The following is a 13,878-nucleotide window of genomic DNA, read 5'->3' on the forward strand; positions in this document are numbered from 1 at the left end:
CAAGCCTAAACTGATTAGTATGTTTGCTCAGTGTTTTCTAATAAATGCCAGTCAGTGACTCACCCTGAATCCTGCACTGGTTGTGCATCAGCTTCCTCCTATGTCACATGGAGCCATTGTATGTGGCGCCATCTGCTGGCTGGCTGCTTCTCCCGCAGCTCCCTCTGGAACAGCACCTCAAAGCATGTGGAGGGATCAGATTTGTTTCGTACATATTCACTGTAGATGTCTTGAAACAAAGTATTGTTGTCACTTGTGATATTTTAAATACTGGATCACGTGTAAATCCTGGCTTTGGTTGGCTTGGCTTGATGCTACTGTAACGAAGTCGCTGCCTTTATCTGTTGTGTTTCTTTAAAAATCTTCAATATCGGTGAATTGTTTTGAGGGGTTAAATGTTTTAAAAAAAAGTTGTTTGCATCTCTTTTAGTGGGTCCATCCGTGCCACCAGCAGTGTCGTATTCGAAGCGTGGTCAGGCCCTGAGCGTGGAGAGTGACCACAGGGAGGAGTGGGATGGAGCGCGCCGGTTAGAGCTCAGCACGTCCAAAGGAGACGTTCCCGCCTCGCCATCGGGGGTGCAAGAGAGAAAGAAAGCTACAAGTGCAGTGGGGGTGAGGAAGTGTATGAATGAATGTAGTTGAATAATCTTTTTTTTTTGTGCTGCCAAGTATGCAAAATGGCCCCAACATTCACTAAAGCACATTGTTGATAAGAGCAATATATTTCCCTGTTTTAATTATTTTTAGGATTTTTATAGAAACTTTTTTCCTGTAGTAGTATATATGCAGTATATAACAAGGTTTTTTCATAGTCTATAGTAGGAAGTAGCTGCACCACTGTAGTAGTTGTTGTTTCTTCCTTATTTCTTATAAATCCTTCATCACATCTTTCCTTGGCCTGATTATGGTTTTCTTCTGTTTGACAGTTCAGTCACATCATCATACTACAAGCATGTCTATGAATTGAAAAAGTAGATGTATATGTCAAGTTCATTTTTATTGAATGATTAATCTTTATTCAATTCAATTAATTCAATTTTATTTATATAGTGTCTGTTACAACAGAAGTTGCCTCTAGGCGCTTTCCAGAGACCCAGCACATGACCCCTGAGCAATTATTACATAAACATAAACGTCAGGTAAAAATCTCCCAGGGGAGAAAAAACTTAAACCAAATCATGGCAAGGAAAAATTCTCCTTTAGGAGGAAAAAACGTTGAGCAGGACCTGGATCATAAGGGGGGACCCTGCTGCCAGAGGCCATCTGGGCAGAGCAGGAAAAGAGAGAACAGAGAGAGGAGAGACACAGACACAATGGCTAACTGGTGTACTACAGGGATGACTATATAAACAGATTTAGAAAGCAGACACTGAGTCAGAGGGAGGGACTGCAGGGCAGCATGCAGCTCCTGAAACTCTGGCCTGAAAACATGCATTTTATGTATTAAGTATAATATCTGTGCTAATAATAAGAATGCTGTACTAATCCTTTAGTTTATATAAGCCTGGTGTAAGTTAAATAGTAGTAAATATTGCACATACAGGAAGGTTGTATGTACGTTTTATTTTGTACTCTACCTGTACCTGAAGTACACCGCAAGTTAACTTAGGTTTGTACTGTACTTCAGGCTCACTCTTTAACTCAGCTAAAGAACACTAAGTATCCAACGTTGGAAATGCATTTACAATTGTAACAAACCAAACTGGTTAGTTTAGATCTCAGCAGGTGCTCTTTGCCTCCGTGCAGATGAATGTACGGAGATCTGCAGGGTAAGATTGTAAATCTGATAATACTGAGTCTTTGTTTGGTGCTAGGCTCTGCAGAGGGACTGTTTACTGGTGTTTACTTGTCTTGGAAAAACTGCTGTTAAGAGCAAAATAAGACCAAACCATTGAAAGGCACAGAGATTGAAAAATACTTGAAAGGGCTTTGCTTTGTGCATAAAATGAGCACTGCTACTTGCAGTTTACATATTATTAAAAATAACATACTAAGTGCAATTAAAATTAAATGTTGATCCAGGTTTCGTTAAACCAGACTATTTACCAATTACCACAAGGTATGCAGCAAAAAAATCAGCAACCCTGTCTGGGTTGCAGACTTATTTTATTACTTGGACAGAGCTTTGGTTTTGTATTCAGTTTCCAGTGTGTTTTAGTTAATTTGTTTCTCTTCCTTTGGTTAAAATTTGTTATTAAAAAGTCTAACATGTATGACTAAAAAAAATGCTTAACTGCATACATACATGTTTTCAATGTTTGTTTCAAGGATGGGGGCATTTTCCATCCTTTTAGTAACGGACATTTATTTCAGATCCAGGTGTCAAAAATCACACTTGTTGTTGCTGGTGGAGCTGAAAGTTATGTAGGTTGTAAACAAAACATCTTTTAGATACATGTAGTTAAGCTTAAATATGAATTACTTTAGCTGCATTTTCAAGTTGTCTAGCAAGCTGCTATTATTTTAGATTTTGTTATCCTACCTATGCTACCTTTTAAGATTTCTTTGCATTTTCTTTTTCAATATTGAAGTTAAACCTTTAAGTAAACATTAATTAAGCTCTTATATACACTACTGCATTTCGAACTCTTATTTTTTTATTATAACTCACAAACACATTCTCTCGCTGACCAGTACAGGCACATCCATATTAACAGAAAATGGATAAAGAAGTTAACATTTTGTCTTGCTTCCTTTTTTTCACTCTGATTTATGTCATGATTTTGGATTTCTTTCTCCACGAACAGACCAATGGTTCAATGACTCGTAGGAACACGTACGTATGTGAACGATCCTCTACTGACCGCTACGTGGCTATTCCCAACGGCAAAGACAGCAGGTAAATAATAACATGCACCTTTATTTACATGAGATTTGGCTGTTCTGTGTTTAAGGTTTATCCAGCCATGTCCCTGCTTAGTTTGTAAATCTCCAAATGAAACTTTTGAGTGTGACGGTTCTGCTCTCGTGTGGTCATGCTCCCCGTCCAGTTTAACCGAAGTGTCCGGTAGCACCTCTTCAACTGCAATGAGCTCGACGCGACCGCGTCACACCAAGTCCATGTCATCATCAGGGCATCCTTCAAAGAGCACACTGCCCCCCATCGATGACAACACAGAGCTCAAGTCCAGGTGAGCAGCAGGTCCTGACGTCTGCACTGACGCCGCTGATTGTTGTGTGTATTTTTATTAGGAGAATTCAACGATTCTGACGTTGGTAATTCAGTAACTTTAATGCGTATCAGTAGGCCTGTGTTGAAAAAATCGATTTCCCAATTCTAAATCGATTCTCATATTAATTCCTAAAAATCGAATCATATGTCTAAAGATCGATTTTTTAAATTGTTTTAATTTTTTTTTTCTTTTTTTATTTATGTATTTTTTTTTTTTCATCATTACATTACAACTTTTGGTTATTTTTTTGTTTATCCCCAAAAAAGGAATGTTTTGTTGGACAAGAGAATAACTGGTGCCATGTTTTTGCCTTTAAATATGTTTAAAGGTATGAACACATTAAAGTGTGAGGTTATAATTGCATACATTGTCTATATTTCATTACTGTATATACTGTCTTGGGGTTACATTTGCAAAAAATGCTAAAAACCAAATGCTCAAAAATTAAAAACCAAATTAGGCCGAAAATGGAACAAATAAAAACGGAATGTGGGAAAAAATTAAACCGATTTCATCCGTCTCTGTTTGCTGCCCTGGATCTGTTTGGTAATTCTGACCCACGATGTTTCTGAAAGCAGTTCTATCAGCATTCTGGGAGCTGATTGGTCCTTACAGCATCATACATCAATACTTGCGGTTTAATCTCAATATAATACTAGTAGTAATATTTTGCATAACTACAGTCATATAATTCATGCAACAGCTCAAAAAACTGTTTTAATAACACTAACCCAAATCAATATCGGAATCGAATCGGATCGGATCGAATCAAATCTTGATAATCGATTCTGAATCTTAAGAATCGGAATCGAATCGATTCTTGACATTTGAATCGATCCCCAGCCCTACGTATTAGTCCTGCAGATGGACAGACTCTTACGGTTCTCTCTCATATTGCAGCTCCTCTCCACGTGGTCCCTCCGCCTCTCCATCTGCACACAGTATTAGCACCCCGGAGAAGAACCGCTTTCCCCGAGGAACCACCAGCCGCAGCACCTTCCACGGAGCTCAGCTCAGAGACCGCCGCAGCGCCACGTACAACGGCCCCCCAGCTTCCCCTACTTTGTCCCATGACACTGGGGCTCTGGCACAGCAGCGCAGGGGAACTTCCACAGGCATCATCAGCAAGATCACCTCCAAATTTGTCCGCAGGTCAGTGATGACAAAACTGTACGTTTGATCTGTAGGGCTCCAAAGATTTGGTTGAGGGTGTGATAGAAACCATGGGAAGATAAAAGCCACACAGGGTTACTTCCTTCTGACTTTCTGTCAGCATGACAAGCAACGCGCTGACCCTCCTCATCCAGTTAGAACCTTGTTTCACGTTCAAGCTGCCCCATCTGCTAGAAGCTCACAGCTTTTTCTCCTTTTCTCCCCGCCTAGAGCTCTGTCTTTCAGGTCGTCCCGGAGGTAGGAGAACATAACGCTTGCTGCTTCCTGCCCCCCCCCCCCCCTGTCCAAAACAATGAATTTATTACACAAAACCTCCCCGTGCCCACTATAACCCTGTGTTCTTAACCCCTTTATGAACTTGCCACCTAGAAATATCCTCGCCCACTGACACCTTTGTTATGCCGTGTTATCTCCTCCCCCATGTGTACACCACCTTCACCACTAAACCTCACGGCCCTCCAGCTCTGTCTTTACCAAGATATCTGCTTCTCCAGTTGCAGGCTGTCCTCTCCTTATCCTCCCTGTCTTCTTGCTGAGCTTAAGAGAATAGATCAGGCAAATAACAGAAGCAGCATTAAAGTTTTTGAATCACATTTCCGCACTTTACACGCCAGTGGGGATTAGGGAAAGGTATGGGGCACTAGATGGGATGATGCTCATGACTGATTGATGAGCTTTAACAGTATGTTCACCACAAGGTCACCTGGTTGTGAGCAGAGGATTTTTTTTTTCCTGGCATGATGCCTGACACCCCCTCTCTCTGTCCAGTCATGATTGGGGTGGTGTTGATAAAGAACGGGGGGTCGTATTGAAATGAATTAATGAGAAAAAGTAACAAGTTTGTTCCTGGTTCATTTCAGGGTGCCGAGTGAAGGAGAGGCCAGCGCCAGGACAGAAACGCCGAGGTGAGATCTTGATTGAGACGCTGACGTCACACAGAGCCTGTTACCATCCTGCGCCTCTGTTCACCCGTGTCTCTGCTCCTTCTCTCTATCCGTTTTGTTTATTGTTTTTGCAGGAGCACATCTGGTGAAACTAAGGAGGACGGCGGTCGGGACTCTAAGCCCCGCTCGCTGCGTTTCACGTGGAGCATGAAGACCACCTCCTCCATGGAGCCCGCCGACATGATGAGAGAGATCAGGAAAGTTCTGGATGCCAACAGCTGCGACTACGAGCAGCGCGAGCGTTTCCTGCTCTTCTGCGTCCACGGCGACGCTCGCCAGGATAACTTGGTCCAATGGGAGATGGAGGTGTGCAAGCTGCCCCGCCTTTCACTCAACGGCGTGCGCTTCAAGAGGATATCGGGCACGTCCATCGCCTTTAAAAACATCGCCTGCAAAATTGCCAATGAGCTCAAACTGTGACGGCAGATGGAGGCCCAGGCAGTCTCCTGTGAGCTCTGGCTACAGTCTCATCTCCTCACTGGATTAGTGTTGACTTACACGACAAAATCAGCACTGAAGGTCCTCACCTGGAAGAGTCAGGGTGGGCTCGGCTGGTGACGTGCAATACTGGCCACGAATGTACTGTACAGGGTAGTGGGTCAGAGAGATCACGAGGTTTAACCTGTGTGACAGACAGACAGCGAAAACCGCTAACCCTTCCCTTCGTTTTCTCCGTCCGACCCCCCCATCCCTCTCTCATCAGCCCGCTGCTCCGTGTCTGAGGACGTAGTCTTGAAACAAATGCAGTATGCAACTGAAGATGACCATCCTGCAATAATGTTTTCAGTCTCTTTTTCTAATTGCCTACTTCAAGATCTATTCTCCATGCTAAATAACCATTGAAATTACTGTAAGCTAAAATAACCGCTTTTCCACCTGTTTTAAGGCAGTATATAGATCAGGCTGGAGCCCATACTAAAACTATGTAAAAAGAGAATTGTACTGTATGCATAACATCTGCAGGTACTGTATTGTATATTGATTTTGAGTTCTGTACAGAATTTTACTGTTAATACCGTCTTTTTTTTCATGGGATTGAGTTATTTCCTAATTGAGGTCTTTTAGATCATCGTTCTTTCTGTCTGTGAGGTTTTTTTTTGTAAGAGCCACCATAAACATAGTGTTTTTAATTTTATTTAAACGGCACTAAATTATTTTGTGGAGTATGAAGGGATGTGTTCCCTCGCCTTTTACGTTTTTTTTTTTTGTTTTTTTTTGCCTATGGGGAAAAAACAACTACAAAAACAACAAAAAAAAAAACACTAAGTTGCACCACACAGACTTGAGTAGTAAATTCAGTTGTGACTGAAAATGTGTTCACTTTATTTTCTCTCTGCAGCAGGTACTGGTGATCGGAGATCGCTGCTGCAGTTGCACAAGTATTCCAGGGTGATCTGTATGAACATGAGAGTATGCGATTGTTTCTTTCATGTCAGTTTGTTGGTCCTCAGTTACAAAAAAAAAAAGCAGGGTTTAAATCGGTTTACTCTAGAAAGCAGTGATCAGGATGTCTTGATCCAGACAGCTGAGGATGCATGAGAAGTCAAATTTTGAGATTTTGAGATTTAGTCGTGGAGCCTTTCTAAAGAGCCTGATTTGGTCCTGCTACCATGTGATTCTGCAGGTACTTGTATATCTCCTTGCTTATTGTTATTATTATTATTTTTTTTTAATTCATCAGATTTTATTGTATTTATTCCATTACATTGTAATGTGCTGCTTTGTAGATTTGAGGCGTGCACTTTGTTGGAGAAAATTAAAAGGATTTTATTTGTTTGTAATTATTTATTTTTCTTGATTACAAAATTCACCTTTAAACCGTTTCCACAACAACCAAGGCGGGATGTCAAGCTGAAGCTACTGTATGTAATTCTACACAAGGCAGGGAGCTCAGTTGAATTATTAATCTTTATTGACTCTAAATAACATATTAGTCCTAGCCACAAGTGATGTACTTTGCATACATGTTAGTTAAAGACAGATTATGAACAATATCCTCAGTTTTTCATCTCAGTGACTTGAAAGTTGAAAATAGTTCCCAAACCTGTTCAATACTTTAAATATTATACAAACCTTTATCAATAAAAACGTATGATGCACGGATATATAGGCGGACGTTCACACAATACTTCTGTTTCTCAAATGATAAGCATCCTTTTAACAAATATGAATCTGAATGCTATGGTCCCTCTTCAACTTACAAAACTTCATTTACAAATCTTGTAGCATACAAATGGAAAGACAGAAAAATGTAAACATTTCAGTTTGGCAGGTTTGTTTAGTTCAACATATTAGGAGGTTAAAAAGTACCTTTAGTTCTAGCTTTCTGTAGATAAATAGGAGACTACAAATGTATAAACATTCTTGAGTGACATGAAAGGCTGAGCACACACACACACACACACACAAACACAAAAAAAAAAGAAAACTTCTGTTGGATTGAATGGATTACCGACGGCCTGTGTCGGGGCTTTTCATGCATTGATGATTTGACAACATATTGGCTCTAATCCTAACTGGAGATGCACGGATCTCAGACAGATATTTGGTCGAGATACATGCTTTTATCTTGAAATTTATCGTGCATGGATTTCTATAGGTTTCAAAAATGAGTGGGAGTAAAATGTTAGGAACATCGCTGAGTTGTTCGGCACTGCATCTCTTAAAACAGCCTCTTTCAGACAGGAAAAAAAAAATCACGAAAAATAACCTATCAATCTAGAGAAGTATTTTTCTCCTAAACAATAAAAGGAATTGAATCCCTCAATTGCTCAGATCAATGACCAGATGCTCAAAGATCTGAGTTTTCCCTTTGAAACTGGATGCCAGCAGGAACTGGCGGTTGTCTATGGAAACCGGTGAAAAGGCTCTCGGCGCCTGGATGTTCAGCTCTTGGAAACGAACAAACTCGCCCTTCTTGGCATCCCAGCGGTACACCTGGGTGAAAGAGTAATCGCTGCCCAGGATGGCGTACTGCCAGCTGCCCACGGCGAAGGGCTGGAACACCATGGAGCCTCGAGAGGGCATGGTCTGCAGCTCTCTAAAGAGGGCCCCATCCCAGCGCATCACCTTGGAGTCCCCGATGAAGCGTGTCAGGCAGATGAAAAGGTCAGATTTGACCTGGAAATGTTTCACAGCATAAACGTCCTCCATTTCTGGGATGTCGGTGCGCCTGTCAAACTGCTTGCTGGTTTTATTCCACTGGTAGATGACGGGCCTCTGGGAGCTGCTGGACAGGATCAGGTGGGGCTTGGAGGAGATCTCCAGGTACTCCACGTCAGTGTCGCGGTACCAGTCGTGGAGGGACTGATGGGAGTAGAAGCCGTTACCGTTCCATTTGTAGATGGTAGTGGAACCAGCTTTGGAGCTGTCTGCTATGACGAAGAAGGACTCCCCATCGATGCGGAACGTCTCCACGTCGTTCGGCTTGCGGATCTTCACGATGTCAATGCCTTGAAGCTTGATGAATTTGTTAGCGGAAGTGTCACGCTTGAAGATGTGTGAGCCTCCAAACAGCTGAGCCACAATAATAAAGAGCTGGTTGTCAATGACCAGAGGTTTGCAGATCACCGTGGATGTGCCTGGTGAAGAAGAAGAGGACATTTGTCTCCATCTGGTGGCTCCTCTTCACATTCACGCCTCTCCTTTCAAACTCCTATATTGTAGCTCATTCTCAATGACATCACCATATATTTAACAGGATTTTTACTTACAGTACTGTCAATGTTTGTTATACTATAACAATAAAGATAGGAAAATGCAACACTTAATTAACTTGATTGTTTTAATTGCAAAATTCCACATACATAAAACCAAATGTTAAATAAATAAATAAAAATAGTAATACATTTTCTTTGCTATTTTTCAAATCGATTTCAAGAATTACTTTGAATGTATCAAAAAAATCCAGAACAAAAAATGTATACACGCTGCTAACTTAATTGAAGGAATATTGTAGGAGAAATGTAATGTCTTACTTAGTTCCATTTAATTTCATTTAACTTACTGTCATATTTATCATACTATGCAATATCCTACGGACTTCATTCAATGTATGTCTTGTTTATGTCAATGTATCTGCCTATGTTCTTGATGCAAGACTTTGTATTGTTCATGATCAATGTTCTGACTGTGTCTAAAATCTTAAAATAAAGGTTTGAAAAAAAAAAAAAAAAAAGAACTTACTGTCAATGTCGTCAAAGTTTCTGAAGACCATCTCCACATGATCCCACTCTAGAAAGCTGCATTTCCCGATGAATGGTTGGGCAAAGACGACATACTGGTCATTCCCGAAGGAAAACGCTTCCACCGATATGGATTCAAACTTCAGCGACTGGTAGGAAGCAAACTCTGTGGGAGAGACAAAAACATACATCAAGGTTAAAAAGCCCAGAGAAGCTTTGATGATGGTGGTAAAAAAAAAAAGCAAACACATGTGTTTTGTGCTCCACCTGTGGTGATACAGTCGAAGGACTGCGGCACCAGATCGTTGATCTTCTTGTCCAGCTGCGAGGCCGGACCTTTACAGTAAATCTGATCCACGGTGGCATTGGTGTTGTAGATCCACTCCACCAGCCACTTCAGCTTACAGTCACATGTGAAATGGTTCCCCCGCAAGTCTCTGGGGGGGAGAAAACCACCGTGTTCAAAAGCTGTGAGCAACGCTCTGGATTCTCAAACACTGCTGAGTTGGACGTCACTGCGGTCTCTGATCTCGCCGACATCATGAGCTTGTAAAGAAGAACCAAACATTGCTGGATGATGGATTGCAAACCTCTCTCTCTCTCTCTCTCTCTCTCTCTCTCTCCTTCTCCCTCTCTCTCCCTCTCTCTCTCTCTGCTGCATGTAATATTAATGGTGATAAAAGCACCAGCTGCCTACGCATTTCTGGAGCCTTGGCTGAAGAGGAATAAGTGATACAGTTGTCTATATATAGAACATTGAACAGAAAGCTCATTATTCACTGCAGAATAAATCACAGATGAGGCATAATACACTGGTGTAATTACGTTCATGCTTACACTTTTGTTAAGGCCTCAAGACCCCTGAACACATCTTTCGGCAGAGTCTCCAGATTATTGTAAGCCAGACTCCTGGTGAAGAAAAGAAACACATACTGCGTTTTATTTTGTCTTCAATTCAAAGTGCAGTTACCCCCTCCTTCTTCGTACCGTTAAGTTATTCTGCGGTTATTTCACATTATCAGAAACCCACCAAAGACCCATATTGCCACGCTTAAGCAGCAACATTGGTTATTGTGAGTTAAAGGAAACATGAGGCTATTTATAGAGATTCCTCCTCAGCTATTTTATGGCTTTCTCTGCAAGAAAAATAAGGGGGGGAAAGTAGACCTCACAACTGAAAACTGAGTTGTGTTTTGCTTTTCTTTTCCTCTGCCTTTTTCCAGGTAACCTATCTGACACTTTGGGCAAACTTGAATTGTTTTCTTGACTCAGTTAAGTGAATATAGTGAATTTTACAGTTGTTCTGCCTGATTCCAATGTAATAAAATGTATTTTTTATTGGAGGTTCCTATGTGAACAGGACATTAACAGTAACAGCTGCAATGCGTTGGGGTGAATGTCTCAGTGGTATTAGAGAACAAGTTGCGTAATAACATATGCCAGCATTTTACTTGGACTGTGATTGCTTTTTGCTGAAAAGCACATCACAGTACATCTCATATAGGCGAGGGTAAGGGTAACATGTTTGCTTTTTGACAAGAAATAAAGCATAGGTACTTACAGATGGACTAAGGTTTTGAGTCCACGGAAAGCATTTGGTGAAATAGACTTGATTTGATTGTTTTCTATGAATCTGAAAAAGGAATATTGAGTAATTAAGAAAGTGTGCAATTGGAAAAAGCTTCCAGGATGAAATGAAATAGTCAACTCACAGGTACTCTAGATGAGGAAGACCAAGGAAAGCATCTTCGTTTATAGACTCCAGGTTGTTGGCTGTGAAGAGGCTGCACAGAGGAATCCCCAAGTTAATATTTTACCCCTCATGAATCTGCTGTCACATCTCTAAAAAAAAAAACTATTAAAAACCCTTGTTCTTAAAAACAAGGATAGATCTTGAGGATTTTTTTCAGCAGTCTTAATGGTTGTTTTTAGAGACATAGTTAATTAAAACCATCTCCAAAACAGGGGGATTCCACTTAGAGTAAATTGTTCTTAAGCCACTCACATGATCAATTTTAAAGTAAGATTTGGATGAAAGCCAAACTTACCATGAAAAGGCATGCAGGGGATTTTTTTTTTTCAGAATGTTATTTTCTCAATCTCAAAGGGGTCTTTTCTTTTAGCTCCACAGTCCAATCATAAGCCCCATTATACTTTCAGTGGAAGAGAAAACGTCTTGAACATTAAATATGGCGTTGATCAGCCTGAGCACTGGGGACTGACAGTATATGCAACAAAGACTGAGGAACAAATGACTCCAGGAGGAATTTCTTACAGGAGGTGCAGGGCAGGCGTGTGGATGAAGCTCTCTTTGGGGATTTCGGTGAATTCCGACTTGACAAATGATCTGAAAGAGTGAAACACGAAAAAATTCACAGCCTCCTTTCCAGCAGACCGTCTCAAGGCTGATTTATGGTTCCGCGTTACACCAACGCAGAGCCTACGGCGTACCGTGCGCGTCCCTACGGCGTAAGCTCTGCGTTGATTTAACGCGGAACCATAATTTCATGCGAACATTGGATACGCATCACTCTGCTGCAGCAGAACATCCTAACTTGTACCTACACAGAGTCGCTCTTTTTTTTTTACACAATTGGAACTGAAACCACTGTTTTGGGTTAGTGTCAAACAATAAGAAATACGACTTACAGTGATGTGACGTCGGGGGGAAAGCTGCGAGGGATCGATCCTGCGCTCTCGCACAGCGCGTTATCTTTGGTACATGTACATGATAAGGGGCAGCGAGGCTGCCTGGCTCTCTTGCTGTGCACTAAAAGTAAAACAGACGCCAGCAGAAGAACTGTTTTCAGTGCATGGCGTGTATTCTCCATCCCTGGGAATCACCGCGGGCACGAAGTGCGGCACTCGTCATGAACCGGAGTCTCTGCAGGCCGAGAGACGCGCCGTCCGCCCTGTTTATCTGCGCCGAGGCTGCTCGCTGCTGATCCCACCGCCGTCCCCACAGCAACCAGGACCAAAAAAAAAAAAAAAAAAGAAAAAAGTCAGCAGGCCTATCCTCTGTAGTAGTAACTAACAAAAACTAATCAGACATGTGCTTGCAGCCCAGGGAAACGCCAGCCGGCGGTGGTGTGAGGAGGGCAGGTGGGGATCCCAGCGGGAGCAGACGGAGCATCTCCATCCAAAACCACACCTCTCATTTCAGAAAACGCCACTCGCTCCTTAATCGGTGGTTTCACTACCCAGAAAATAATAAATGCCAGAGGATTGTGCAATTATTCGTGAAGCAGCTCGGGAAAATGAACCCCCCTCGCACACACAAGCGACCACAGTGCTGGCTGTGGCGCAGACGCAACACCAGCGGGAGCTGGGTGGGAAACTGGTTTACATTATTTGTCGACTAATGACAGAAAATATAGCTATGACATGATGTCATTGCGTATTATCTCCGAGAAAATGCAAAATCTTGAGTGTATTTCCTGGACACGGTTTCCATGGCGACTGCAGGATGCGGTATGGGATGGAGGGGTGTGGGGAAGCCCTCCTGTCATCCGGACATCTGTTCTGCCTCACTGGGAGATGAGCTACTCCCATGCCCTTCTAAGATCAAAACAAAACACTCTTGATTCTCCTCAGGGCCGTTTCTGGCATTTGAAGGGGCCTACAAGATTTGGGTTTTGCAGAAAACAAACAAGCAAAACAAAATAACAACTAATATTTTCTTATACTGTAAACTCAGAAATTTGTGAGAAAGACCGAGGCACAATTTATGTTGGATGTAAACATCTGTTTCAATTCAATTTTATTTGTATAGCGTCTAATACAACAAAAGTTGTCTCTAGGCGCTTTCCAGAGACCGAGAACATGACCCCCGAGCAATTATTACATAAGCAATGGCAGGTAAAAACTCCCTAGTGGGAGGAAAGCCTTAAGCCAAACAGTGGCAAGGAAAAACTCCCCTTTAGAAGGGAAGAAACCTTGAGCAGGACCAGGCTCATAAGGGGGGACCCTCCTGCCGAAGGCCAGACTGGGGGGTTGGGGACATCAGCAGCACACAGCAGGCAGGTGGAAGCAGCAGCGGGATGACCAGAGGGGGGGGGCTCCTGAAGCTCCGGCCTGTAAACATGCACAAAAGAGCAAAAAGGGGGCCAGCACAAGAAACTACAGGAGCGATGGACAAAAATGATGGCTATGAGATACTTATAATAAATAAAAATGGAAAAGGAGAAGAGAGGAAGGGAAGAGGAGAGGAGAAGAAGGGTGAGAGGCACCACCCAGCGGATCATGTTGGTGCCCCCCTGCAGCATAGGCCTATAGCAGCATATCTACCACAAAGCTATGTTTGAGACTAACTATTATAGTCTTGTTCTATAGCTGCAGCTATGAACACCTTTGCCTTATGCTAACCATCCATCCATCCATCGTCCGCCGCTTATCCGTTCCCGG

General features: G+C 42.2%; 2 protein-coding genes across 5 annotated transcripts in view; one reads left to right on the top strand and one right to left on the bottom strand.

Annotated features, from left to right (window-relative positions):
• LOC133463954 (serine/threonine-protein kinase MARK1-like) overlaps positions 1–7,065 on the top strand; it is a 45,700-nt gene extending 38,635 nt beyond the window's left edge. For 2 of the 4 annotated variants that reach the window (XM_061745785.1, XM_061745788.1), the window contains exons 13-19: positions 431–612; positions 2,748–2,839; positions 2,991–3,131; positions 4,074–4,325; positions 4,557–4,583; positions 5,207–5,251; positions 5,365–7,065. In XM_061745785.1, coding sequence (XP_061601769.1) covers positions 431–612; positions 2,748–2,839; positions 2,991–3,131; positions 4,074–4,325; positions 4,557–4,583; positions 5,207–5,251; positions 5,365–5,710 — 1,085 coding nt within the window. In that variant the 3' untranslated portion in view covers positions 5,711–7,065. The remainder of the gene's footprint in view (positions 1–430; positions 613–2,747; positions 2,840–2,990; positions 3,132–4,073; positions 4,326–4,556; positions 4,584–5,206; positions 5,252–5,364) is intronic. The other 2 variants (XM_061745786.1, XM_061745789.1) reach the window with 1 other exon arrangement.
• Positions 7,066–7,068: 3 nt separating this feature from the next.
• LOC133463955 (leucine-rich glioma-inactivated protein 1-like) lies at positions 7,069–12,846 on the bottom strand. Its single transcript, XM_061745790.1, has 8 exons — positions 12,124–12,846; positions 11,750–11,821; positions 11,187–11,258; positions 11,036–11,107; positions 10,312–10,383; positions 9,742–9,911; positions 9,476–9,640; positions 7,069–8,871 (listed from the first exon to the last, which is right to left on the bottom strand). Exons 1-8 carry the CDS (start codon positions 12,303–12,305, stop codon positions 8,054–8,056), a joined length of 1,623 nt encoding a protein of 540 aa, XP_061601774.1. The 5' UTR covers positions 12,306–12,846; the 3' UTR covers positions 7,069–8,053.
• Between the last annotated feature and the right edge of the window lie 1,032 nt (positions 12,847–13,878).

Source organism: Cololabis saira, chromosome 17 (assembly GCF_033807715.1).
Source record: "Cololabis saira isolate AMF1-May2022 chromosome 17, fColSai1.1, whole genome shotgun sequence".
Lineage (NCBI taxonomy): Eukaryota > Metazoa > Chordata > Actinopteri > Beloniformes > Belonidae > Cololabis > Cololabis saira.